Source organism: Leptopilina boulardi, unplaced genomic scaffold, assembly GCF_019393585.1.
Source record: "Leptopilina boulardi isolate dan_hultmark-lab unplaced genomic scaffold, ZJU_Lbou_2.1 LbouV2_208, whole genome shotgun sequence".
NCBI lineage: Eukaryota > Metazoa > Arthropoda > Insecta > Hymenoptera > Figitidae > Leptopilina > Leptopilina boulardi.
This window is the reverse complement of record NW_026137761.1, coordinates 1,933,840-1,960,484: the sequence shown is the minus strand read 5'-3', so window position 1 is coordinate 1,960,484 and position 26,645 is coordinate 1,933,840. Positions and strand designations below refer to the sequence as shown.

General features: G+C 27.0%; 1 protein-coding gene across 2 annotated transcripts in view; it reads right to left on the bottom strand.

Moving 5' to 3' along the window:
• The window catches only part of LOC127278607 (filamin-A), a 60,342-nt gene that overhangs the window by 29,731 nt on the left and 3,966 nt on the right, over positions 1 to 26,645 (bottom strand). For both annotated transcript variants that reach the window (XM_051300404.1, XM_051300405.1), the window contains exons 2-15: positions 24,788 to 25,175; positions 20,337 to 20,461; positions 16,570 to 16,700; positions 16,142 to 16,355; positions 15,893 to 16,010; positions 15,445 to 15,632; positions 14,800 to 14,955; positions 14,588 to 14,729; positions 12,260 to 12,465; positions 11,253 to 12,192; positions 9,879 to 10,391; positions 8,792 to 8,927; positions 8,451 to 8,530; positions 8,205 to 8,372 (exon numbers count right to left, since the gene is read on the bottom strand). In XM_051300404.1, coding sequence (XP_051156361.1) covers positions 8,205 to 8,372; positions 8,451 to 8,530; positions 8,792 to 8,927; positions 9,879 to 10,391; positions 11,253 to 12,192; positions 12,260 to 12,465; positions 14,588 to 14,729; positions 14,800 to 14,955; positions 15,445 to 15,632; positions 15,893 to 16,010; positions 16,142 to 16,355; positions 16,570 to 16,700; positions 20,337 to 20,461; positions 24,788 to 25,163 — 3,493 coding nt within the window. In that variant the 5' untranslated portion in view covers positions 25,164 to 25,175. The remainder of the gene's footprint in view (positions 1 to 8,204; positions 8,373 to 8,450; positions 8,531 to 8,791; positions 8,928 to 9,878; positions 10,392 to 11,252; positions 12,193 to 12,259; positions 12,466 to 14,587; positions 14,730 to 14,799; positions 14,956 to 15,444; positions 15,633 to 15,892; positions 16,011 to 16,141; positions 16,356 to 16,569; positions 16,701 to 20,336; positions 20,462 to 24,787; positions 25,176 to 26,645) is intronic.

Below are 26,645 nucleotides of genomic sequence, written 5' to 3'. Positions count from 1 at the left end.
AATATGGGATAAAATGAATAAACGCACGCCTCTATCCAGCTGTTATCTATAGAGAAAATGCATAAATAGAGATCCGTTCTCTGCGGCTCCAGAAAGCATTCAAATCACCGCTCCCAGTGACACAAATTGAGCCGCAGGCATGTAAAATGCTACATGAAATTCTCCTAGCTATTCGACTTGGCCCTTAACATCTTAAAAAATAAATGTATATTTTATCACTAACCAATAGGTTGATGTTAGGTATAGTAATAAAAGAAATTAATTCTTTAGAATATCATGGACCAACTCGAATGGGAGGAACAATTTTATGTGGTTCAGGGACTACGTTATAAGAGTGAAAACAAGCCATGACATTTTTTAAAAAATAATTATTTCAAACTTCATAGAACTTTTAAAAATATTTTAAATTTGTAAGTGAATAAACTAATTCAAGAAATAATAATTAATTATTATCTTGTAGACAAATTAAGTTACATTTCTTTATCTTCTAAAGTTTAATTTATTTTACAAATTATTGTTCCTATTTTACTATCACTAGATATGCATATATTTATAGAAATTATTTTTTTATTTTAAAACTGTTATTGTTTACATTTATTTGTATAATAACATTGTTTTTGCATTTTTAATAAATATTTTGTTTCCTTTTGGTACAAATTTAAAAGAGAGTTATATAGTATAACATTGAAATAAATATTAGTAAATTTTAAAAGAAAGTGTTGACAAAGTTAAAGTATATAAATGTATATTCTTGTAATATGTGTTTTGAGAGCATGAATTGAAAAATGTTATGCAACAGATAAATAAACATAAATGTGGCCCAGAAAATTTACTTGCTTCTAAAGAAACTGCATCAAGAGTAATATTTTATTTCAACCAAATATAATATATTTGAATTAAATAAACGTATATTTGTCTCACAGCCTACTAGCCTATTTATTTAGCATTTATTTAAATCAAATAATTATTTAATAAATATTTATTATCTATTTGTAAAGAGAGTGTGATTTTTTCGAGCATATTCCTATTTTATGCCAATTTATCATAAAGTAGCCCTCTATTTAAACCCTGTAGAAACGGATATGCTATATGCATACTTGTAATACTTGAATTCCTTTCTTTCATCGCGTTTTTGCAGTAAGAGGAGAAATTGACAGGTGACCATTCAAAGACTTACAGAAAGTTAATTATTTTGTCTGAGAATTTTTTTCTCATGAAAAACTCACAGGAAATTAAAAGGCATTAAAATAAGCTGCAACGCTTATTATTTTTAATCCAATTTTACTTATTTTAATACCAAAATGGATTAAAATAATCAAAATTGGATTAAAATAATAAGCGTTGCAGCTTATTTTAATGCCTTTTAATTTTCTGTGCTACAGTTCCGTAAAGCATTAAAGGAGTAAAAGTTTCACATAAAATTATTACACCCGAGACATAAACACTATTAAGAAAACAAAAGAGTAAAAATATTTGAATATGGGAAAAACGTTCGACAAACAATTTATCATATGTTCAGGGTGTCTAACAAAAATTGAGAAAAAAATTCCGACTTTTCCCTGACTTTTTACTAACCTTATTTCTGCCTTTTTGGGACAAAAATATGGTTACTGACATATTTAAGAATAAATTAATTTCAAATGATACTAAAAATGTCGATAAAAACCATTTAAGTCTTGTTAGATTAAAAAATTTTTTTAATTCACAAACAAATTAAAATTCTTAAAATAAATTTATAGAAATTTTCCTGACTTTGAATGAAATTCTCTGACTTTTCCCTGTAAATAACAGAATAAAAATTGGTACCTCTTAACTTACATAAATCTCTACAAGTTGAAATTTCACTACCCCTGCTCTTTAACTGATAAGCCACAAAAAAGAAACATTGTCTTTTTTTTTAATCTTCTAGATCGATCGATTTTCTCGATATTTACAATAGAAAAATTCTAGAGGTAAATAATAGCTTTCAATTTAGTCTTTATTCCAAGGGCAATTTTGTAGGAATCTGAGAAATTTTCGTGATTATAGCATGTAACAGATGAGTTATTTGTACCATGCAGCATGCGTCAACAATAATATGTAACATAGTTCAATTGTAATTTTTTTCGCGAAAAAAGTTTACAAGGTCTTACTGTATCTATATGGGCAAATCTAAAAAAACATGTACCTAGACTTTGACAAAAAAAAATTCAATTTTTAAATTTGTGAACACACCTATATGTTGCTTATATCATTTTATTCCTAATTTTTTAATTAATCAGAAAAAAAGTTTTAAAAAAAAGTTAAATATACCTACATACTTAAAATCGCTTGATTTGATTGAAAATAATTTGAAAGACTTACTGAAAAAGTATGTCAACCGATCACTAACGATCGCTTCTTATCTGTTCAACACGGGGGCGACAAACAAGAAATTAGTTTACGAATTTCCGTTAACTTTTCATTGAATAAAATAAATAGATAATCAGTGATAATTCTATACTGGTTTTCGGTGAAATATTACAAAATTTTAGTGCTTCAATTTTTACTAAATTCCAAATATTTCATCAATAAAATAAAATTTTAAAAATATCTCCTCTCATACACTGAAAGAAATTTCATAGGAAAAAATAACAAAATGCGTATTACATTTTAATATATTCTTTTAGAATTTAGGGAAAAGTGTACTTTTTATTAAAATTCAATATACTTTATATTAAAGTTCCAACTTAAAATCTTTTTTCAAATATTAATAATTATTGTAGAAAGAACGTAAAAAGATTACCAATATTTGAAAATATTATATTAAATTCTCATAGAGTTGTTGCATTATATGGAATGTAGCGTTCTAATATTTGTAAAACTTTATACGAAAAATTCAGAATGTCGGAAGAAAAGGGAAAAAAAGCGGAAACTGTCGGACGTTTCCGTTAATTCTCGGGAGGAAGAGGAGTGAGACTAGGAACAACACATTCACACTTATGATACAGGTTAATACACATACTAATGAACACGCACGTTCATTTCGCTTATACATAGACATTACACGATCGCAACGAAACCTACACTTACAATTCTATACGCATAACGATAAATTTCGCTGGGGGTCGGCATATATCGTTTTCTTATATACTAACTACTGAATATTTTTACCACTTGCGAGAAAGAAGTTTACTTATAATAACTTAACAATAAAAAATAGTTTACTAGTGCCAATGGTGTAATTTTATAGAGGTTACGCTGGGTTCATTTTTATTATTAATTGTTTATATAGATTTTTCTTTTTTTTCAGATTAAAAATTATGATTGTTATAAAAATTTTTATTGCAAATAAAAATTAAATAATTGTAAAGATGACATCAAAAAATAAAAATTAATAAAAATAATAATAAATTTAATAATTAATAATAAATTTATTATTATTAAATAACTTTAATAAAACATTTTTTATAAATTGAAAATAAATTAGGTACGTTCTGCTGGTTAACAACACTTTCGAAAATCGGATCAAGTCGTAGAAGTTCGAGTAGGACACGAAGCCGCAAACAGACAGAACTTCGGTTAAATTCGTAGTCTCTCGGGAAAATCCGTGACTTTTAATATAAAGTTTTACAAAATGTGAAATAAGTATACGGATATATGTTATTTTTCTTACTATTTTGTGAAATTATTTATTATAATATTTCGTATTCTGTGAATTCATAAAGAAAATACTAATTTTTAAAATAAATATACTAATTCTTATTTCTTAAAATAATAGTTACTCTTAAATTCATTATATATTTTCATAAAAACTGTAGTAGTAATCAGTATAGGTGCACTTTTTCCCTAAATTGTAACATTTATATTAAACTCTAATATGAGTTTAATACTTAGTAGTATGAATTTTCTTTCAGTGTACGAGATAAAAATATAAAAAAGTAATTGTTTGGTATTTTTTATGTACGTGATTTTGTACATTCAGCAGGTGTTGAAAGTTTAAGTGAATTCCTCAGAGGTAAAGTTGTGTTATATTTTCTACTGTAAAGAACATTTTAATACACGTGTTGGACCAATTTTCTCAACAATTTCGGAAGTGAAACACTTATCAGGTATAATTGCGTTTTTCTGCAATTTCAAATGTTTAAAATAAAATTAACATAAAGCATATAATACTTTAATTATTGAGTGGGCAGCATAAATTCTAAGCAATAGCTTATACCTGGGGCAATTGTAAAAGTTTCATCTTTCATTTATTGAAATAAAAAGAAAATTTGTCATATTTTATATTAATGTCATAAGGTTGTAATTGAATTAAAAAAAAATATATTCCATCGTTGAAACACATCTTTTTAATAAAAATAGAAAGATATAGTTTAGTCTAAAACAATCTATGGAAGGTAACATTCCTCACTTCCGGAACACCGTAAAAGTAGAAAATGTAATCATAAAATGCATACCATACTTATAACTGGACACGTAACTGCTCATATCAGGAGACGTGAATACAAACAAGTGCAACATTGCGATTCACCGTCACCACAATAATTCTAACAGCGTGGGAGGCGAAAGATCATCCCAACATGTATATATGTACATGGATGATTTGTGATTGGAAAGGGGCGAGAAAAAGCCAAGAAAATCACGAGTCTTAATGTAGGTCAGTGTTACACGCGCATCATACCATGTGTGAAATCGTAAGTCAATGACCTGTCAGAAAGACGACTTACATTTTGAAAAAAAAGTTTATTCAATTTAAATATTTCACTATTATATCAAATAATCTTTATTTCAATCAAGTACATTATGTAATTGACATAATTATTTCATTAAAATTAATTAATTTCTCATCAAAAAATTGTCCAACGATTTAAAAATAGAAAGGGGACGAAACAATTTTCGAAAATATATGTATTACACTCCGACCTCAATTTTGGGAAAATTAACATTTTCTACGATACATTAAAGAGTTAAAATTGCAATGCCCGGCGGCACCTTTTAATTTTGTCTGGGAAAGAAAAAGAGAGAGGCAAAATACGGAATTTGACTCTCGAGGGGCAACTTCCTCTTCTGTCCTCGACGGTTCTACGCCACTGAACACGAGACGTGCAAAATAATAGAAGAGAAAGATGACCCGCTTGCAGCATTCCTGTCTTGTACATCTTCAGTTTATTTAATTTTGTCGATTTTGTCATTCTTATTATATTTTTCTTCAAAATCTCATAATCTAAAGTAGAAGAAAATTTTATAATCAAAAGATTTAACCATAGAAAACATTTTGTAATCTGAACAATTTATTTGAAGATGAATCGAAAAGTGATTGGTTCCGTTGGAAAGGATGAATCTTTCACTATTATTCTGCTGTGGCTCGTTATTATACTAAACTAAGAAAACGACATTTTCAAAACTAATCGCTAATCTCAATCTTGTCGTATTTTTATTATTTTAAAACAATTTTAATGTTTCTTTTGAGATAAAAAAAGTAATGAAGAAAATTGTATCGAAAATTTTAATAAAAATAATTTAAGAAGAATTTGTTTCAATAATAATTATTAATATTAATTTGAGTTTTTTTATGGTTACTCTGAGCAAAAATTTGAAAATATTTAGAAATGTTTTTATAAATCTAGTGTAAAAAAAATTTATCAACTTGTATAATTTTTTATGTGGAAAAATCCCACACGGGAATAGACAAAACTTTGAATTATTCACAAATCTTTTTACAACTTTTTCATAAAACATTCTCAAGAATTTATAATTTACATTTTAAGCTTTTTGAAAAATATTTCATAATTATGAAAATATGCTTAGAAATATTGGACATAAAGTAATAAAACATGAATATTTGTGTCAATGAACCTGCAATAGCTTGAGCAGCGACAACGACGACGACACTATGATATCACTAGAAGAATATGAGCAACAAATGACATGACACGCGTGTAACTTTCACCAGGAAATTCCTGAGAAAAGTATAATTGCAAATGTAGAAGCTGCGTGTATTGTAATATATATATATATATATATATATATATATATATATATATATATATATATATATATATATATATAATATAAATAAATGTTTATATATTTTTAAATATGAAACTTCGAACAATAAAATGGGTAAATGTTTTTTAAAACTGCGGGAAATCGATAATTTTGTTCACAATTCATGATTCTTTATCATTTTTCATAAAAGAAAGTTTGTTAAATTGTTTCTTCTTAGAGGAAATAAGTTTTGTAAATACAAAAAATTTTCAAATTTAATTTCTTTTCATATCTTTAGGAATTTTGACCTCCGCAATTATACAGAAATAACATTTTTAGAAAATATTTTTCACAAGTGCTCGCGCTTATATGTGAATGTGTAAATGTGTGTAAACACATCACATTTTCGTGAATACTCACAAAAGCTGTATACAATATTCTTTTTAAGGGGACATTCCAGTTCAAAATGGGGAAAATGAAGGCTTTTTTAGGATGTATTTCTTAAAAAACCATGACATTTATTCAGAAATTTTTGTTTACATGTTATAAATAACTTATTGAAGAATATGAAAAAAAAAAATTTTTCACTTGTAGTCCAAGATGGCGGCGATGTACAACATTTTCAGAAATGTTCATTTTTCATGGGGGGATCGATTTCGAGATTTCTACAACAGATAGAGACATAAAATAAAAAACATTTTCTTCGTTAGATCTTTCTCTATGGATGGAACCTCAAAAAAGTGGAATTTTCGTTCCCTTCTTTTTTTTAGGGTTCTTTTTTCCCAAAACTTGAAAAAAACATGTTTTTATTCAGTATTTCTGTTATAGAAAAAAAGGAAAAAGAAAATTTCCAGTTTTTGAGGTTCCATCCATTTAAGTCTCTATCTGTTGTAGAAATCTCGGAATCGATCCCCCCATGAAAAAATCAACATTTTTTGAAAACGTTGTACATCCCCGCCATCTTGGACTACAAGTGAAAAAATTTTTTTTTACATATTCTTCAATAAGTTATTTATAACATGTAAACAAAAATTTCTGAATAAATGTAATGGTTTTTTTTAGAAATACATCCTAAAAAAGCCTTTTTTCCCCCGTTTTGAGCTGGAATGTCCCCTTAAACTTCAGGTCTCACAGGGAGGAACAAAATTTTATGCTTTTTTGTAAATTTGTTTCCTTTATTTTATAGAGCTTTTTAGACACATCTTTCAATCTATTAGCAAATAAAACATAAAATTGAAATAATGTTATTAATCTGTATTTTGTTTAAAAAAAATACTCGTTCTATTTCATTGAGTAACTTATAATTAAATTTCATCATTAGATGCATTAATTCTTTTGTATTAATAAAAGTGATAAAGTCTTTGAATTATTTAAAAATTCAATTCAACATTTTCTTCAACAATCCTTATTACCAACAATAAGTAAAAAGAAAATAACTTTGATTTTATAATGATAAAAGACTAATTCTCAATAATTCTGTAAATTATTTTTTTTATTATTTTTATTTGTACAATCCTTTCGCAGGACTAATCAATTATTGAGTGGGACGTATTTTGAAATTTTTCATGTCTTTTTTTGTAGCAAAAAACAATTTTTAATTTTTAAGAATTTTTTGGCATTGGAATATTTTTGAAGGGTAAAAATAGCGCGGCAAAATGTCTAACTTTTAACATGACGGCATATATTTCTTTTTAAATTCAAGTTGTCGGATCTAAAATGTCAATTAAAGTGACATTTTTAAAACAAAAGTTTCTCGGGGGGTTTTCGGGGTCGCTGATTACGAATCTGATGTCAGTTTTAAAAAATTCAAAGTGGCGGATTCAATAAGGGCAGTTCAACTGTTGAAAATTGTTAACCCAAATCTGACCTCACTTTCAAAAATGTCAAATTTTGAATTTAGCGTAATAAATTAAATACTTCAACTTCAAATTCAAATTAAGTGTAAATGTTGAAAACTTGAGTTTTTCAAAAATTTAGTTAAACTTAAACTCTCGTCTACTTGTAATGTTTTTTCGTAAATAAATATTTTACATTAGCGAATTATGTTTCATCAATAAATTGAATTTTTCTAAATCATTAACATATTTTCTAACTGAATAATTTTGTTCAAAGGCTATAAAGTCTAATTCACTTTGACTTGCAAATATTTGCTGTACTCCTTTAAATAATGATAAACTTTTCAATTTCAAATTTTTTTCTTATAAGAAATGAACATGTTTTAAGAATAAAATTGAATCTTTAATGCATAAACTTACCTGGTACTGTTTCGCCATTAAAAGTCATTTCTACTAAATGTACAACTGCTTCGTGAGGTACAAAAGAAGCCAAAAATCGCTGACTACCTAGTGCTCTTACAAAACTCGTCACATGTCCACCGTTAACGAGGATTTCCAAATTCCCTGAACCAGCTCTCGAACCATCGACTGAAAGAAAGCAATACTGTATAAATGGTATTCAAAGGAATGTCTTTTTCTAAAATGTTTAATTAATTGTTTAATTACTTTCAAATTCGACTGGCTGATTAATTACACCATTCGGAATATTTCCCACTTGAATAGCCTTAGCATTATAAGCTTGAGACCTGTAAATAAATATATAAAGTAATTTAAAATTTTGTAAGAGAGTTTTAATATTTTTACAAAAATTTACTATTAAAAAATTCAACTTTTTTATAATTTATATAACCAATGTAAACCCATTATTATGTTATTTAAAAAAAATATATATTAAATTACTCATGGACCTGTGACATAATTGAAATATGGGTTACAAACTTGTGAATATTTTTATTACTTAATGTAAACGTTAATATAATGAAAAATTTTATCTCAACAAATTTTACCTAAATGGTGATCCTTTGATATGTTGTCCATTCACAATAACCTGAATGATATGTTCACCAACTTCGTCAGCAGTTATTGTGTAAGTCAATCCTCGTAGTGTCGTTTTCTGAACTGAGAGAGACTTACCGTGTGGTCCTAAAATAATCATAAAACTAAATTCAAAACATGATAAAGTATATTAATTGATACTAATTCACTTTCTACTTTTTTGTCTGGTTGCAAAATCATATATGAGGCATTCTTCAAAAAATAGCCACCCCAAATTTAAAGCCATTTTCCACAAAAAATTTGTAATCCCATTTTTTTTTTAAGAAGCCATTTTTGCCCTATTGTTGTCCCACTTTTATATTTGCATAGTGTGTTGGAAAAATCTCAGCTTTTCAATAAAATAACAAACAAAAATTTAAGAAGGGACAAAGGGTTTCAAAATGAAAAATAAGGGTTTATTTTGAAAAAATGGGGTTAAAATTTTTTTGTTGAAATCACTTTTTAGCATTGAAAACTGCATGACATTTTTGTTTTGTACAATCCTTTTATTTGTATTATGTAAAAAATTTTATTCATCAATGTGATTTTCTAAAATATTGAAATTATCTCTAAAAATACAGATCTTTTATTGTTTATAAAATTGATGACTGGTTTATTTAATTGTGAAACATCTATCAAATCACCAACAAAAATGTATTTTTTATTAAAAATTTTTTACGTGCAATTAAATATAATGAAATGACTACCTATAATTTAATTTTAAAAATTGAACCCACTAAGTTAAAGATGATGGATTTTACATCAAAAAATGCTCGTATTTTTTTTTTTTTACTAAATATTAAAATAAATTGCAAAACATTTGAATGTAATACTTAAAAACATTAGAAAATTGAGATTGTCCTTGTTCTTACATAAAATTTCCCTATTCGAATAGATTTAGGAGACTAAGATTTAAATCGATCAGACAAAACCGAAGTTATAGAATTTTTAAAAAAGTAACAGATATTAAAGAATTTTGTATCCTTGTGAATTTTTGTTTTTAAAAAATATTTCGAAGAGCTATTTATTATTACCAAAGTACTAATTATATCACATTACCTGTAACTAATACAGTGACATTATTAGCATCGAGTTCTGGATCGAGTGTAAAAGAAGTTGGTTTGTGAACAGGTAAAGTCTCCAAAGCATTTCCAGCAGCAAGTGAATTTTTTCCATAAACTGTTCTATATTCTGAAACTCCATTGTGAGAAAATCGCTCATGTGCAGCATCAATAGCGTCGACACTCTTATAGTGATTATTATTATTTTTATTCTTTAATATTCCATGAGTGCGTCCATTTTGACTTTCAATTGTATATTTCTGTGTTGTTCCATATTCAGAAGTCGTGAATTTTTGCGTTGAATTATAATTTGTTGTTGAATTCTGATGAACATTGGAATTTCCATTTCGATAATTATTATTGACATAATTCGTGCTGCTGATATGTTCAGTTGTTCCGTTACCCGTTAAATTCGCCAAAGATTCAAGACTGCCGTAAGATAAAAGAGATTTTGTTTTGGCAATAGCGTCCCAAGAATCGCGACGAGATGTTCCACTTGACACTGACGAGACTGCAAATGGAAATTGTCAAATTTCAAAAAATGTAAGATTCCGTTTTAATTGCGAATTGAAGAATTAAATTAATTGTTGTAAAAATCAACCATAGAGGAGAATAGACCAAAAGATGACTTTTTTTCAAAGCTGCATTAACATTATAATTTAACAAATTTTCAGCATTTTTTTTGTATCTATGTATATAAAAGTTGTACACTTTTCTAAATAATGTACACGTTTTATTAAGATTTTACCATGATTAAATGTATAATGAAGTGAAGTGTTGATAAATTTTTCTCAAGTTCACACTTCGTCCACGCTTCATAACCTAAGAATTCTAAACTTAAATTTATATGACTGAGTTCATTTCAAATAAGACAAGCTGAATTTTTTCGGTTCTGAAAATTTATTTCATGTACGAAATTATATTTTTTAATGATTTTTAGACGACACGTATTTTTTTATTTGGCTAAAAAAAACTTTTTTGTAAAGTTATAACAATTATAATTTTTCAAGTCGGAAAAGTCATTTATCTTAAAATTAAGAAAAGAAATCTTTCGTCATATTTTTTAAACTAATTGGAATATTTAATTCTTTCTTTAATCCGATAAGAAAATTAAAAAATATTGATAAATAACAAAATGGCGGCCATTTTACTAAAAAACTTTAAATTGAAATTACTCAAAAACCCCACCATTTTTTTGGCTTGAGTTTTCTTCATATTAAAAAAAAATTTCCATAAGAATATAACTTGTGCCCGATGCTGGTTGAAGAGAAAAATCTAGTAGAGTTTTCTAAAGTAATTTTCGAGAAAATTGAAATGATCCATTGCAATCCACTCTCCCCTATACTAATTTAAGGAAAGAAAAATTATTGACCCTTAACGTTACTGCTAGTGTCGACAACTCCATTTTCCACAGATCCTCTTCTGCCCAAAACTTCTTTCTCTCCGGTTCTTGGACTGAAACTTCTCTTTACTGGACTCTGCGGATTACCAAAAGTCATGGGACTTCTCGTGGGAGATCTTGATCTGCTTAAAGAACTCGATTGATAAATATCCTTGGACTCTTTGATCGTTGGACTGTTCGGTCCAATGGGACTTCGATCTGGAGAACGAGATCTGCTCAACGAACTCGATGAGTAAATGTCCTTTGATTCCTTAATTAAATTTGGACTCTGAGTGTTTCTTATTGAAGAATTGCTGACATTTGGCGAACTTCGATTAAATGTAGACGAGTAAATTTCCTTCTCTCTCGTCTCTCGTATTATCGAAGGACTGCTCAAGATTCTCGACGAATGATTGTGAGTAGATCGAGAATTATTCGAGGTACTTGATGTATGATGAAAACTACTCAAATTCTCAAAACTGCTGGAAGTCTTATTGTAAGGCGAGTGCGTTGGACTGGACGACTTATACATTGAAGAGGAATAGGTTTTTTGAATAGGACTGGATCTCTCGGTGGAGGACAAATTAACTCCATTCATTCTTCTTTCGAGTGATGAAATTTTTGACCTCTCTAGACTCGAAGTAGTGGATTCTTTCGATCTCCTGGAGCCTTTCAGTGTTCCAACGCGAAGTGAAAATGGAGATCCTCGTACGTCTGAGCCGTTGAAATAAACGTAAACACGATATTTGCCAGCATCGCGTGGCATAAAATATATTCGCGATCGCATATGTCCTATGTCTTCGATTCGATATGGAATTGATTGCTTGTCATGAACTATGTCTATGATTATATCGCCCAAGCCACCTGTTCCTGTTGCATCAACGATAAAGGAAAACGGTTGGCCTGGCATTGCTCCTTCTGTATCCAAAATCTAAAAAAACAAATTCAAATTTCTTCAGTGTCTTATTATTGCAATTAAGATTAATAAAACTGTGTACCTTAACACCATGGGGATCAAATACAAAGCAAGTAAATGGTCCACCTTGAATGTGATTTCCTTTATGTGTTATGGCAATACTCCATTCTCCAGTTTCGTCAGGTTGAAATGTCGCAGTATGAACTCCATCGTGTTCTTTTACAGGACATGGAAGAGGTCTTTCCGTCGGAGACCATGCAGTTACGTCAATACCGTCATGACTAGTTCCTGAAAAATTACATTCAAATTAAAAACTATCTTCATTCATATTCAAATTTCATGAATCTCCTCATCATTACTCATATACTTAATTTTATGACCACCAAGAACAATATATTTAAAAAAAAATTACTTTTCTTAGTCGAGAAAAACCAAAAAAAAAATTTTGTTAATTTTACAATAACCGAAATTTACAATAGGCTAAATGTAATACAATACAAGGCATTAAATCATCATCACAATTAAAAACACATCATTCATTAGAATTAAATATTTTTTCTCTTTTTGTTTAACTTTTAAACTGCCTTAGCGGTCAATAGAAGCTTCAACTTTTCAATATTGTAACATAAATAAAAATAAAAAGATTGCAACAAAATATGATAGAAATAGTCTTTTCAGTATAAAAAATAAAAATATAATATACGATAGTTGTCATTACATTATTTGAAATCACTATAGAAAAATACAAAAAAAGGAATAGCGATCTGATAGACCGCTAAAAGCGCTGAGCACTTCAATCCTTGAGAGAATTTTTGAAAAAGACACTATATAAAACAATTGAAAAATGAGAAAACAAATTTAAAAAACACAAATCTAAACAATAACATGAAATTAAAAAATATATAGGTATAAACAAAAAAAACATTCAAAAAATTTAGAAATAAATTAATCACCATAAAATTGTAAATATTAAATAATAATTAGAATCAGGAGGAAAGAAAACTTCCTTCCTTTATCATCTTGTACAGATTGAAGAATAAATCCAATTACTAATCAGTTAATTATAGAATTATAAATCTTTATTTATTTTATGAACATACTGCTGAAGGTATTTTTCTTGCTAATTACAGACATTCATAAAAAAAATTATATTTCCCTTTCAAAAATGAGAAATTGTTTTTTAATTATATTTTTTTAAAGAAAACATGTCATTTCTTAAGAACAAAATTTCTAATTTAGGGGCCATCCATAAAGCATGTGATGCTTTAGGGGGTAGGGGGGGGTCAGCAAAATATCACACTACATGTTAATCGTAAATGGAAAAAGCATCACAAGGGAGAGGGGGGGGGGGTGTTAAAATTTCGGAAAAATGTATCACATGCTTTATGGATGACCCCTTTAAAAAAATTGTTTATTTACACACATTTTTAGGCAAAATAAAACTTTTTTGTCATTTCGCTATTCCAAACGTAAATTTAATTTTTTTTCTTAAAAAATGACATGTTTTCTTCCAAAAAATATAATTAAAAAACAATTTCTAATTCTTGAAAGGGAAATCTAATTTTTTATGAATATCTGTAATTAGCAAGAGAAATACTTTAATCATAAAAAATTAGTTTCTCTTGAATGAATTTCGGGCATAAAATATATAATTAAGACTCTAACATGTCAGGTATTAGAGAACAAATAACAATAACTGTAACTTACTTTAAATTAAATTCATCATAATTTTAAAGATCTAAATTGCATTTTATTATACTTAACTTTTTTTACCTCAAATTCAATTGATTTAAACTTTAATTTATCCAAATTTTAATTACATAATCCAAATTAAAATCAATTTTTTATTTATATTGATCTAAACTTATATTGGTGAAAATGTCATCAATTGATTCTAAACATTCATCAACACTTTAATTAAGATTATTTTAAATTTATTATAATTTAAAACAAACCCAAAGTAAATTTATCGAAATTTCAGTTTAATCAAATTTAAATTTGTCCAAATTCAAAGTAAAAAATTACATCTAAATATTCATTTATTTGAATTTTAATCAACATCAAAATTCAATCAAGCCAAACTTTAATTTCTTTTAATTTCAATCAATTTATATTTCATTTAGTATAGATTTCAATAAATTCCATTTTAATGGTGGGAAATTCAATATATGTTTAATCTATTCCATTAAAATTTCAATTCATTATAAATTTAATCAGTCACAAAATTCAATCCAATCAAAATCCACTTAATATAAATTTCAACTTATTTAAATTTCAATAGGTACAAATTTGTTATTGTATTATATTAAAATTTAAAATAATCTAATTTTCATTAGATAAGAGTTAATTGATTTTGATTAATCAAAAATTTGAAAGTTTTTATTGAAAAAATAGTAGAGAAATTACTAACCGTAACTATTGACTAGAACCTCGACAATGGACCCAATGGCGCAAGGATCCATGCCAGGTGATTTGATTTTGGTTAAGGGAGGTAACACTCTGAAATAATAGGGGCATCCATTAACGAGCTCTCCGTCATTATAAACCATCAACTGAAAAAAATTACAAAATATTAATACAAAATTTAAGCTTAAATAAAATCTAGTTTCATAAACTTCAAACCTTATGCATTCCAACTTCGGTTGGAATAAAGGTTCCCTTTCCATGGGTACCATTCCAAATTAAACGACATTCTGATCTTCCACTGGGACTTACAATTTCGGCACGAACCTCTCGTGGATTAACTTCTTTTGCTAACATTTCTAATTTAAAATGAGCCTAAAATAACAAAAAGTGGCTAATTCATTTATTGAATTTTCATAATTGCATTCATACCAATTTTTATTTATTTAGTTTTTTCTAAATTTACTCATTGCTTACAAGTCTTTCTTATGAAAAATAATTTTTCTTGCAAAATAATAACAAAAAAAAGTCTATAAAATATTTTCATTTGAAAATGTGAAGAAAATTTAAAGTTTTCAATTTGCTCTTAAACAAATGTTGTACATTAATTACATCTAGAAGTGAAAATTTTCACACATTGTATGAAAGATAAAAAAAGATAAACGATACTGAAGGTAAAGTAAAGGTTGTTGATATTTCTCATATTCATCTCTAATTAAAATCATGTGAACTGGAATTTCAGTATTCATAATAGGAAGTAAATTTAGGTATGTAATTTAGATATTTTTCTACGGTCATTAAGTATTTTTAATAGAGTGTGAGAAATTTTTAATAGCAATCATTAAGCAATAAAAGTCGACCAACCGGCTGTTGCACTCTGGCGGATGTACTGTCTATGTGCACAGCAATTTGCTCACTCGCTTGAGGGCGAGGCTTCACCCACTGAAAGTATGCCGCATAAGCCATTACTCCCAAATGTTCCACATTCTGATCGGCCAAGTCTTTCGCTTTCAAGATGGGTTCCACCCCCAGCTTCTTCCCACTGTCAATACCTACAATCAAACAGAATAATTTCAAAGGTAGAAACTTTCTCATTTACATGCTTCAAACAAACAATAATCAATTAAACCCTATTCGACTTCAATACAGTTTACTATTTGACTGAAATGAAAATTTCGCTCAAGTAAATATTTACACATTTGATAATAGTCCAGTAATTCACTATTTCAAACAGATAATTTAATTATTATGGCTTTATAACTTTTTATTTATAATTAGTTAATTATTAAATTAATTTGCAAAATATATTTACCTAATTGTAAATTGTGCTCCCAAGCTGCAGGATTGGTATCAATTCGGTCGTAAGAAGGAGCAGGACCTCCTAAATTTCGAACAATTCCACACAAGGCTCTGCCGTCATTCCAATCAGTCTGTGAAAGAAAGCGACACAATGAAAAAGAAAAGTGCGCAACAGTGGGCGCAGTTATGAGTCTTTTGTCTTAATAATGCAAATTATTATTGTGTGACAGTTGAGAAAATCGATGAAATGAGTTATACTTACTGTGAAATTCGTCACTGGAGCGTGAGAAAGCTGCGAATTTACCCAACGTATTGTCGCATGAAAACCTGGTGATCCCTCCTTCATAAAATACGAAAGATATGTCATTCCCGACAATTCATCTAAATATGGTGAAGCCAAATATTCTGGCTCAAGTACAACGGGAATGTCAAATTCTTTTTTCGCTATTTCCATCGCCTTCCGACAGTTGTAAACACTACAAATTGTAAAAGTTTAATACATTTCTAAAAATGTACAAATTATTATATATTTTTTATTAACTTTTTAAATTAAAATTTGCTTTTAATTTTCATTTAAAAAATATAAATCAATAAAACCTTTAATCTAAATTTTCTTACTATTTAAGATGAAAAAAAAGTTTCAGTAGAAAATAATTATAGCATTAAAATATAATGAATTAATGAACAAACCTATCATTAGGGTCAAGTTGCCGCCAATGAGGAAACAGGCCAGGTTTGCAATAATCCAAGAGTGCACTTAAGTAAACACCAGAATTCCAATCTGTCGTAAAGTTGTTCACTCTGCATTCTGGCAGAACGGCCTAAAAAAATTAACAATTAAACATTTTCGAAAGCTTCACTTTCGAATGGTACAGCATTATTTTATTTGTGTGTTAAATTTATAAAAGAAGTAACTTAAAATTAAAAAAGTTAAGTATAATTATATTATTTCAAAACCACTCAAACTTAAAAAAAAATTAGCAGAATTTTATTAAACATACTTAAAAAATTTTCCAAATTACTTTTTTTTAAAATAACAATAATATTTTAATTTTTAAAAAGTGATAAATATTTAAAAATAAATGCAGCTTTCATTAAATTAACCTCTTGAATTCCTTTGAAGATATAAAATTTTTAAATACACACAACCAGTTTTTTTACAAGTAATTTTTTCAAATAAATTCTCAAATTTTAAAAATAAACTCAGTCTTTCAATGAACATGTATTTTTTTAAAATATTAAGTACTTCTTTAAAACATAAGCACACAATACTTTTTTAAAATCATTAATACATGATTAATTATGTATAATTTTTTTAAACCATTAACTTGCAGGGTGGCCACTTTTTGTAGACTTTTTGTCTCCCTGCAAAAATGAGCGATTTCTCCTGGTATTTAGTTACAATTTAACTGTGAGCAAAACATTACTTTTATGTAATATGCAGTTGTAAATGATATAAATTGGTTCAAAAACACTATGACAATTAATATATTTTGATTTCAAAGGACCGTTTCAAAATTACCGTTTTGTACCCTACAAACAGATCTTCATGATTTTTATCAAATTTTTTCATCAAGCCATATTTACGAAATATGAATTTTTCAAAATTGGAGAATTTAAATGATTTTTTATTTTTAAATTCTCATAACTTCTTTACAAATGCATCAATATTAAAAGTTTTTTTTTCAAAATATGTGTTTTTAACTGAACTTTGCAAAAATTTCATCAAAAAATTTTAAAATTTAAATTTACTTTATTTTTTGTAATTTAAAAGTTAAAATCTTGTTTTTAAAACTGTTCGCATCCTTCGATTTTTTTTAAATTTTCTAAAAAACTATATTCTTTTACAAAAATTTTAAGCCTGGTTTGGTCATAGGAAAACAATTTTTCAATATTTTCGAAATTTTTTTAAATTTTTGAAATTTTGTTTTTTTTAAATATCTCCGGTTTTTTTTGTACACTACGTACTTTTATGTACTTGGCGCGCTGATTAAGAAAATGATGGTGACAATACCCAAAAATTTTATTTTTATGGTGAAAACCATAAAAAAAAGTCCTAAAATTGTTGTTTTTTTTGTTTATTGGGTAAAAAAATTCAAAATTTTCAAAAAGTGCATTAGAAATAAAAAATATATTTCAATTCAAAATTTCGAACATTTTAAAAAATTCCGAAAATATTGAAAAAATTATTTTCCCACGACCAGAGCAGGCTTAAAATTTTTGTAAAAGGAAGTAGTTTTTTTTAAAAATTAAAAAAAAAAATCGAAGAATACAAACAGTTTAAAAACAAGATTTTAACGTTTAAATTACAAAAAATATACCTAGTATAAATTTTAATTCTATAAATTTTTTGCTTGAAAAGTTCAGTTAAAAACACACATTTTGAAAAAGAAACTTAAAATTGATGAATTTATAAGAAAGTTATGAGCATTAAAGAATAAAAAATCATTAAGATTCTTAAATTTTGAAAAATTTATTTCTTTTAAGAGGGCTTGAAGAAATAAATTGAAATAATCTCCCGGTGTAAAATTTCAGTCCCGGTTTTCTCCCGGTTAGGTGGCCACCCTGACTGGGTTACACTGAAAGAAAATTCATACTACTAAGTATTAAACTCATATTAGAGTTTAATATAAATGTTACAATTTAGGGAAAAAGTGCACCTATACTGATTACTACTACAGTTTTTATGAAAATATATAATGAATTTAAGAGTAACTATTATTTTAAGAAATAAGAATTAGTATATTTATTTTAAAAATTAGTATTTTCTTTATGAATTCACAGAATACGAAATATTATAATAAATAATTTCACAAAATAGTAAGAAAAATAACATATATCCGTATACTTATTTCACATTTTGTAAAACTTTATATTAAAAGTCACGGATTTTCCCGAGAGACTACGAATTTAACCGAAGTTCTGTCTGTTTGCGGCTTCGTGTCCTACTCGAACTTCTACGACTTGATCCGATTTTCGAAAGTGTTGTTAACCAGCAGAACGTACCTAATTTATTTTCAATTTATAAAAAATGTTTTATTAAAGTTATTTAATAATAATAAATTTATTATTAATTATTAAATTTATTATTATTTTTATTAATTTTTATTTTTTGATGTCATCTTTACAATTATTTAATTTTTATTTGCAATAAAAATTTTTATAACAATCATAATTTTTAATCTGAAAAAAAAGAAAAATCTATATAAACAATTAATAATAAAAATGAACCCAGCGTAACCTCTATAAAATTACACCATTGGCACTAGTAAACTATTTTTTATTGTTAAGTTATTATAAGTAAACTTCTTTCTCGCAAGTGGTAAAAATATTCAGTAGTTAGTATATAAGAAAACGATATATGCCGACCCCCAGCGAAATTTATCGTTATGCGTATAGAATTGTAAGTGTAGGTTTCGTTGCGATCGTGTAATGTCTATGTATAAGCGAAATGAACGTGCGTGTTCATTAGTATGTGTATTAACCTGTATCATAAGTGTGAATGTGTTGTTCCTAGTCTCACTCCTCTTCCTCCCGAGAATTAACGGAAACGTCCGACAGTTTCCGCTTTTTTTCCCTTTTCTTCCGACATTCTGAATTTTTCGTATAAAGTTTTACAAATATTAGAACGCTACATTCCATATAATGCAACAACTCTATGAGAATTTAATATAATATTTTCAAATATTGGTAATCTTTTTACGTTCTTTCTACAATAATTATTAATATTTGAAAAAAGATTTTAAGTTGGAACTTTAATATAAAGTATATTGAATTTTAATAAAAAGTACACTTTTCCCTAAATTCTAAAAGAATATATTAAAATGTAATACGCATTTTGTTATTTTTTCCTATGAAATTTCTTTCAGTGTAGATTAGGCATATAAAAGTCTGAAATATTTAACTAATTAAATTATTTAGCTGTAAAATAAAACTTATGTTCAATTAGCATGACACTTTGAAATAATACAGTCCAATATAAAATTTAAAAACTCCTTTTTAAAAAACTGATTGAACAACATTTTTGAAGCTTTAAATGTAAATAAAAAATGGTATTAAAAAACATTATATTTCAATTAAAATACGTAAGTGACTGAAAAAGGATGTTATCAACTAAACAATCGAGTACGCTGATTATGATTCCAAAATTCAAAATAGTGGATCCAGTATGGCGAAAGAAATTTTAAAAATTTGACAAAACCCTATAGGTGAGCGAGTGTGAATTGGTAAAAGTTTTAAAAATTATAAGAAGGCGTATTTCTTCAGAAGATAAGGAGGATCTTTATGAGTAACTTGATGTGGGTATAGGTTTTTATAATTTCTTATGGGATTAATCATAAATAATAAAGACGTGTAAATAATGTGCCTACATATTTATTATGAGAACTGACTCGTATCGTGTGTGCTTGTAAAAGCCGAGTCATATAAGTTTCCCTATATGCAGTTATAATACTGACCTTGAGCCATGCAAGCATCAGTTTCCTTGGCGGGAACTTGGACTTGCCAATTTGGTATCTGACAATGAGGGACCATATTAAGCCCAGAATTAACTTCAAATTACCATTCACGATGTCCACATTGCCTGAAAATCAACAAATGACAAGTTATTTACAAAATTACTTGACCCAATTCTCATATTTCATTATTATATGGGAACAAATATATATATATATATATAGATTTTTAATTTCAATGTTAATCAAGTACAAATCTCATACTTGGATGGTAATTCTGTTTCATAAAGTCAGAAGCAATGAATCTAGAGTTAAAAATGTTGAAAAACAATTCAGTTAAATGTAAAAATTTTTATGTAATAATAATCAGCTGATTTTGCTATCATAAAAATGCTAATATAGTCTCATTGATTTACAAACTGTCTGAGGATAGAAATTTTTGTATCGTGTAATAACTTTTCAAGAAAACCTCCAATTTTCAACTAATATTTCCAAGAGTTTGTCAATATCACTCTGATATTATCTGATCATTTAGAGAAAAGTTGTTTCAATTTCCAGAATGAAAGTGCTGAAAGTAAAAAGTAAATTTCAAACACTCAGAACTATATATATGTAAGAATCATAAAATCTTTATATAATTTTGAATTTTACTGAAACTTTATTTTCTCAACTTTCTCATAAGTTTATGTATAATTTTCATTTTCTCAAGGAAGATTAGAAAAAGTACAAAAAGCTAAACAAACTGAATATACCTAATTTTCTATTGTTTCGAGACTAAAATCACATTTACAGTAATAACAGCCTGTGAAAAAGTGATAATCTCTTTATCAAATAATACAACGTTTGCAAAGCGATATGAAGATAGAACATTGCATTAATGAAATATAAATAAAACGTTTACTGTCAACATATAATAAAAAGAGATTATCGAAAAATAATAATCACATTCCAGAGGTAAATTTCTTTGCTTGCAATTGAAAAAAGAAGAATGAAAAAGTAATTCTCAAAATTGCTCCCTTTCTCTTCTGAAAGATACTTCCGGTGTCTCTCGAGTGACTCTCTCGCGAGCCAAGAACATTTTTACTTGCTCTGATTCATAGCAATTTTTTTTTCAAAAAGAGCATATTTTTTTCAGCAGTAACAGACAAAGATTTTTATCACCTACACACGAAAGAATTAAATTGGCACAGTAACTGTAAATGTGTAATAATGGCTTTCAGCAGAGCCTGTGGGCGCAGGTACACAAGAAAGGCAACGACCTCGAACGTCGATTTTCAAAGTATGATGTAAGACTTGCAGTCATAAAAAAATGACGACGATCCCCATAAATCTCACTTGCATCCTCACTAGCATCATATTTCATTTCCTATTGCGACAAACCCTCCAAGTCAGTCCACTCTACATAATACATTGTAAACAAATGGGAGTTAAAATTTAATTTACAACGGAATTCTAAATATGTCCTACCTTTTTCAAATTGAATTGCAAAGGGAGTAAAAAATTCTGTTCCATTACATTCACACTGTGAAGCAGTAAAGGAGCTGCTGTAGGAACAAACCGTTCAGTCAAACAGTACCCAAGTTGGGTCCCCATAAAGAATTTTTTTGACTCTCTCTGTTGTCACCTAGTCTAAAAAAATTTATGTACATACAAAATATAAAAAAATTTACTTTTCAGATCTATTACAAATTTTAACTAGATATAGGTATCCGCATGAAAAGGGGCTACTTTGTCACTATTGGACATATTCTTGATTAAAGTTTGAAAATTTAATAACTAAACAACACCAAAAGTCATGTTTTTAAATATTTTTTAATTTTGAAATATTCTCTGTGTTGTTTATGATAATTTTAATGTTATATAAAGTTTTTTAAACAAATAATTCAAAAAAGTCAGGTTTTTCAAAATTATTGGATTCCTGAAGTTGAAAAACATAAAGATATATGAAAAAATCGAATTTGAAAATTTTCGGTTACAATATTTCCTTCATGAGGAAGCAAAATAAAAATTTGAACAAAATTATACTAGAGATTATTTCTATTCCTCGAAAAGAAACTAATATCAAGTTGAAATTTAAAATATATATATATATATATAATTTTTAAATAGTTTTAAAAATTTCAACATGAAAAATTGTTTTTCTTATTCTTTTAATCCACATGACAATATAATTACTTAGAATGAGTCATTATATAGTGACGTTAAATGATATGAAAAGTAGAAGCACGATTTTTCGTACTTGGAATTGTATTTTTAAATTAACTAAATTAAGTAATTAACAAAAAGTAATTAATTTTTAAATTTTGTTTTTCAAAAAAACGTACAAAATTATTTTTTTCATTATGAAAATTCACAATAAAATTAAGGATCAAGATCAAAGAATCAATTAAAATTTTTTAAAACTCGGAATCATTGGCCTTTGAATAGAAAGAAAAGTTTTGAACTTCAGTTTTTCCTAAGTATTTATTTGTATAAAGAAGATGCAAGAATACCTGCAAAAAAATGAGATTCAAATTAAAATTATTTTTTTTATTTACAGATCAATGATTTCGTGTTAAAACAAAAATAAATTGTTAAGTATTTTATTAAAAATATTAATTTTTGTTTTATAGGGTCTTAGGAACTGATTTCTTAAAAAACATGAGGGACGTGAAAATGGACACTACGTGATGAATTAACCAATTAACATAGCACGAAAATATTCCAAGTTTTAATGAAACGAGCATTAATTATTATGTTAAGATATATTTCGTAATTTTTATAAGAACATAATTGTAATTATCTTTACAGCCTAATAATAATGAAGTTAATTGAAGGTAAACACGAAGTAAGAATATAATTAACTTTAACCAAGAACCATGAGGAATAGGCATTGACACTAAATCAAGGAACTTTTTACTAACAAGGTCGGTATGAATACTTTTTATATATTCGTCACAAATAATATATAAAATTCCCAGTTCGTTTATTTTCAATTTACTCCATTTTTTATTTTATTATTATTATTATTATTATTATTTGTGATTATTAGTAATAAATTTTTCTATAGATTTTTTATGAATATGGAAAAATATTTTAAAGTATGTACATATTGAAAAATTAATATTATTCGTAATTTTATTATTCTACAATTATTTTTATTTGGTCAAGAATAAATTACAATTATAATTGCAAGTTGTAACAATATTCTTTAAAATAGATTTTCATAAAATATTTTAAGTTTTGTAAAAAAATTACTCACAATGAAAGGTTGGTTTTCTGGGAAAACGATTCAAGATATCAACAAACTATATAAAATGACAATAGGTGGTTTAATTTTAAATAATTGTTCATTATAACTGTGGAATGTGATGATTTACCCTCCTTGTCACGTTTATTCAAGTAATTACGTCTCTCACGCATATAGACTTTTTTCTCTAACGACTAAAGGACAATTTAAATCAAATAAAAAAACTGGAAATATTTACCCATAAAAAAATTACATCATTTAAAATAATTTTCTTCTATGTTTACAAACAGGTTGCTCTGCAAAATGATGCATTAGAGTCTTAGTTTCCTTGTTATTATTATGCACGTAAACTCTTTTATTTGAAAAAACAAATGTTTATTTTTAAAAAATATTCAAACTTTTTTTATATCATTTTAGCATAGTTCAGTTTAAAAATACCGATTGTCAGTGCTTGGATAAAAAAAGGTGACTTGGAGAAATTTCATTTATCTCGCAAATTAAGAAATAAGAGAAGACAAATTAAGAATAATAAAAAAATTGCCAATTTTCATTTTTCAGATAAAGTAGATTTTGAAATGTTATAAATAATAGGTAGTACATTTTTTTCTAAAAGAAGTATTAAGCGAAAATTTTGTGAACCACATTATAAAGAATATTCACAAATTTTTAACTCAATCCAAGAAATTCTTTTAAAAAAATTGCATTTTAAAGAAAATAATATTTATGGTATAGTTGTGTAACTTCAGATAAAGTTTATGGAGAAAATAATAATTTTTTTTTAATAACTATTTTAAAAAATACGTTCAGAAGACTGAGATCATAAGCAGAAAATTAACATTAATACAAAAAAGAAAGGATGGATTTTCATAATAATTATAACTTTTGAGGGTTTTTAGAATTGCTGATTAAAAATTCGATGTCAGTTTTTCAAGATTTTAAATAACGGAAGAATTTTTAAAGAATTCTTGTATTTTCATAAAACTTTATATATTTAGAGGTTTTTGGATACCAAGATACCAAGTTTCATAAGAATAATCTAAGAAATTTTTAAAATTTCATACATCACATAAAATTTTGAAAAATTGACATCGAATATAAATGCGATGTCAAATTTTCAGCGTACCCTTTGAGTAAGAAGCTACTAATAATAAGCGAATTCGACAAATTCGCACTTGTCTCATCTTTGGGCATTAAATTTGATGTTAAATATACGTAAATGTATTACCGATATTAACGAGTTTAACACCATCAGTTTCGACGGCTTGTAGTGCAGTGGAAACATTTTCCAAGTGGTGATGTTGATTGGCAGGCCTAGGATTCCAACGAGGGAGACGTTTTTTATTGAGAACTTCAACTAGAGCACATAATCGGGTACCATCTCGGAAATCTTCAGCAAGATCTAAGACGGGTCCACCTCCAGCATCACCTGCTTGTTTTAAATGCTCATTCACCCAGTTTCTAAAAGTGTTAGCCTGAATCTCAACCCAAAGGTCCTCGTTGCCTTTGATGGGCATTCCCTTTGCTGCTGTTCCTTCCGCTGATCGAGCCACTAAACCAACCAGTTGCTCTGGCCGAAGTTGTTCCGTCTGCATTTTTTTCATTTTTCAAAGACACTGCAAAAATTACCAGATATAAAAGACAATACATTCATATTTTATTATAAAATCAAATATAAGATAAATCTAACCGTTAAATATCGACTTTTCTTTTAAGGAGAGTATTTTTGTAAATACTAATCGAACAGTTCATACATAAAATTCCTAGTTAGTCATAAAAAAATTAATTGGTGATTTTTTAAAATAGAAATAGTTTTAAACGAAAAATTGTATTTTTTCAAAAAGGATTTTGTGATCATCGTCTTCCCTTGTAAATTTTGCACGTTAAGACTGACGTATTTTTCGATTGACACATGTTAACTTTATTGTATTGCAATATTTTTTGACATTAAAGGAATTAAGCAGGAATGGAATAGGCAGTCAAATCAAAAGTTAGTTTAACTTGCATTTTTTTAAGTTTAAATCAAATACACTGTTAAAAATCGAGCTTCAACTTTACACTAGAAAGATTGAATTTATATAGTTTCAATCTCGAAAAGTGCGAATGTTTTTATTTCATTGGCTTAAAGTATTTTGTCCAACCAATGACATGTAAACATTTACACTTTTTGAGATTGAAAATATATTATTTCAATCTTTTTAGTGTAAAGTTAGAGTTCAATTTCTAACAGTGTAGTGATTTATAATTAAAAAATGTTTTAAAGAAAGTATATCATCAATTTAAAGAAGTTTTAATCTTTATCAAATGTCAAAAATAAAATTTTCCGACACTTTTGTACAATTTTTAAAAAGTTTTCTGAATTTTCCCTGACCGCTGAATACCCTACATACGTAATTAGGCCAATTATTTTCAACACGAACAGTCAAAGGGACAGTTAAACTTAATGTTAATAATTATTTATAATTATATTGACAAGATTGTTTCCTGTCTCTAAAAATGAATCAACAAGTTATGAAAACTTTTTATCATGCACCAAGCGCGTGTCAAAAAACTAATAATATATTATTAATCTTATTATCATTCGAAACAGTAGAACATTTTAAATAAACTCTAATTTAAAAAATGTATTTATAAATAAAAATTTTAAAATTTATTTCATTTCAATAAAAATTGGGTTTTAAATGAAGAAATGTTTTCTTTTTTAAATGAAAAATGAAAATAATCACTTTTTATATTTTGTACAATAATAAAAAACAATCACGTCTATGAATCATGATAATGATTCAATCACAATGGGTAGAAAGAAGCCAAGTCCTTATAAAGAATGTGTAGGACTTGGCTCATTTCCGATCTCTCGTGCTTTTCTATATAGTTACCGTGAAAATAAAGTTTCTTTCTCGATAGAAAAGAAAACAATAAAAAACAATGCCCTGGAATTTTAAATAATATATTAATTCATTTATAATTCATTAATTGAAATATAAAATTCTCTAAACCTATAAACATCATTCAATAAATATTAATTGGGTTACCACAATATCATTTAATTCTTTTTCCCTGATTTCTATATAGGGGCGATTCCGCAC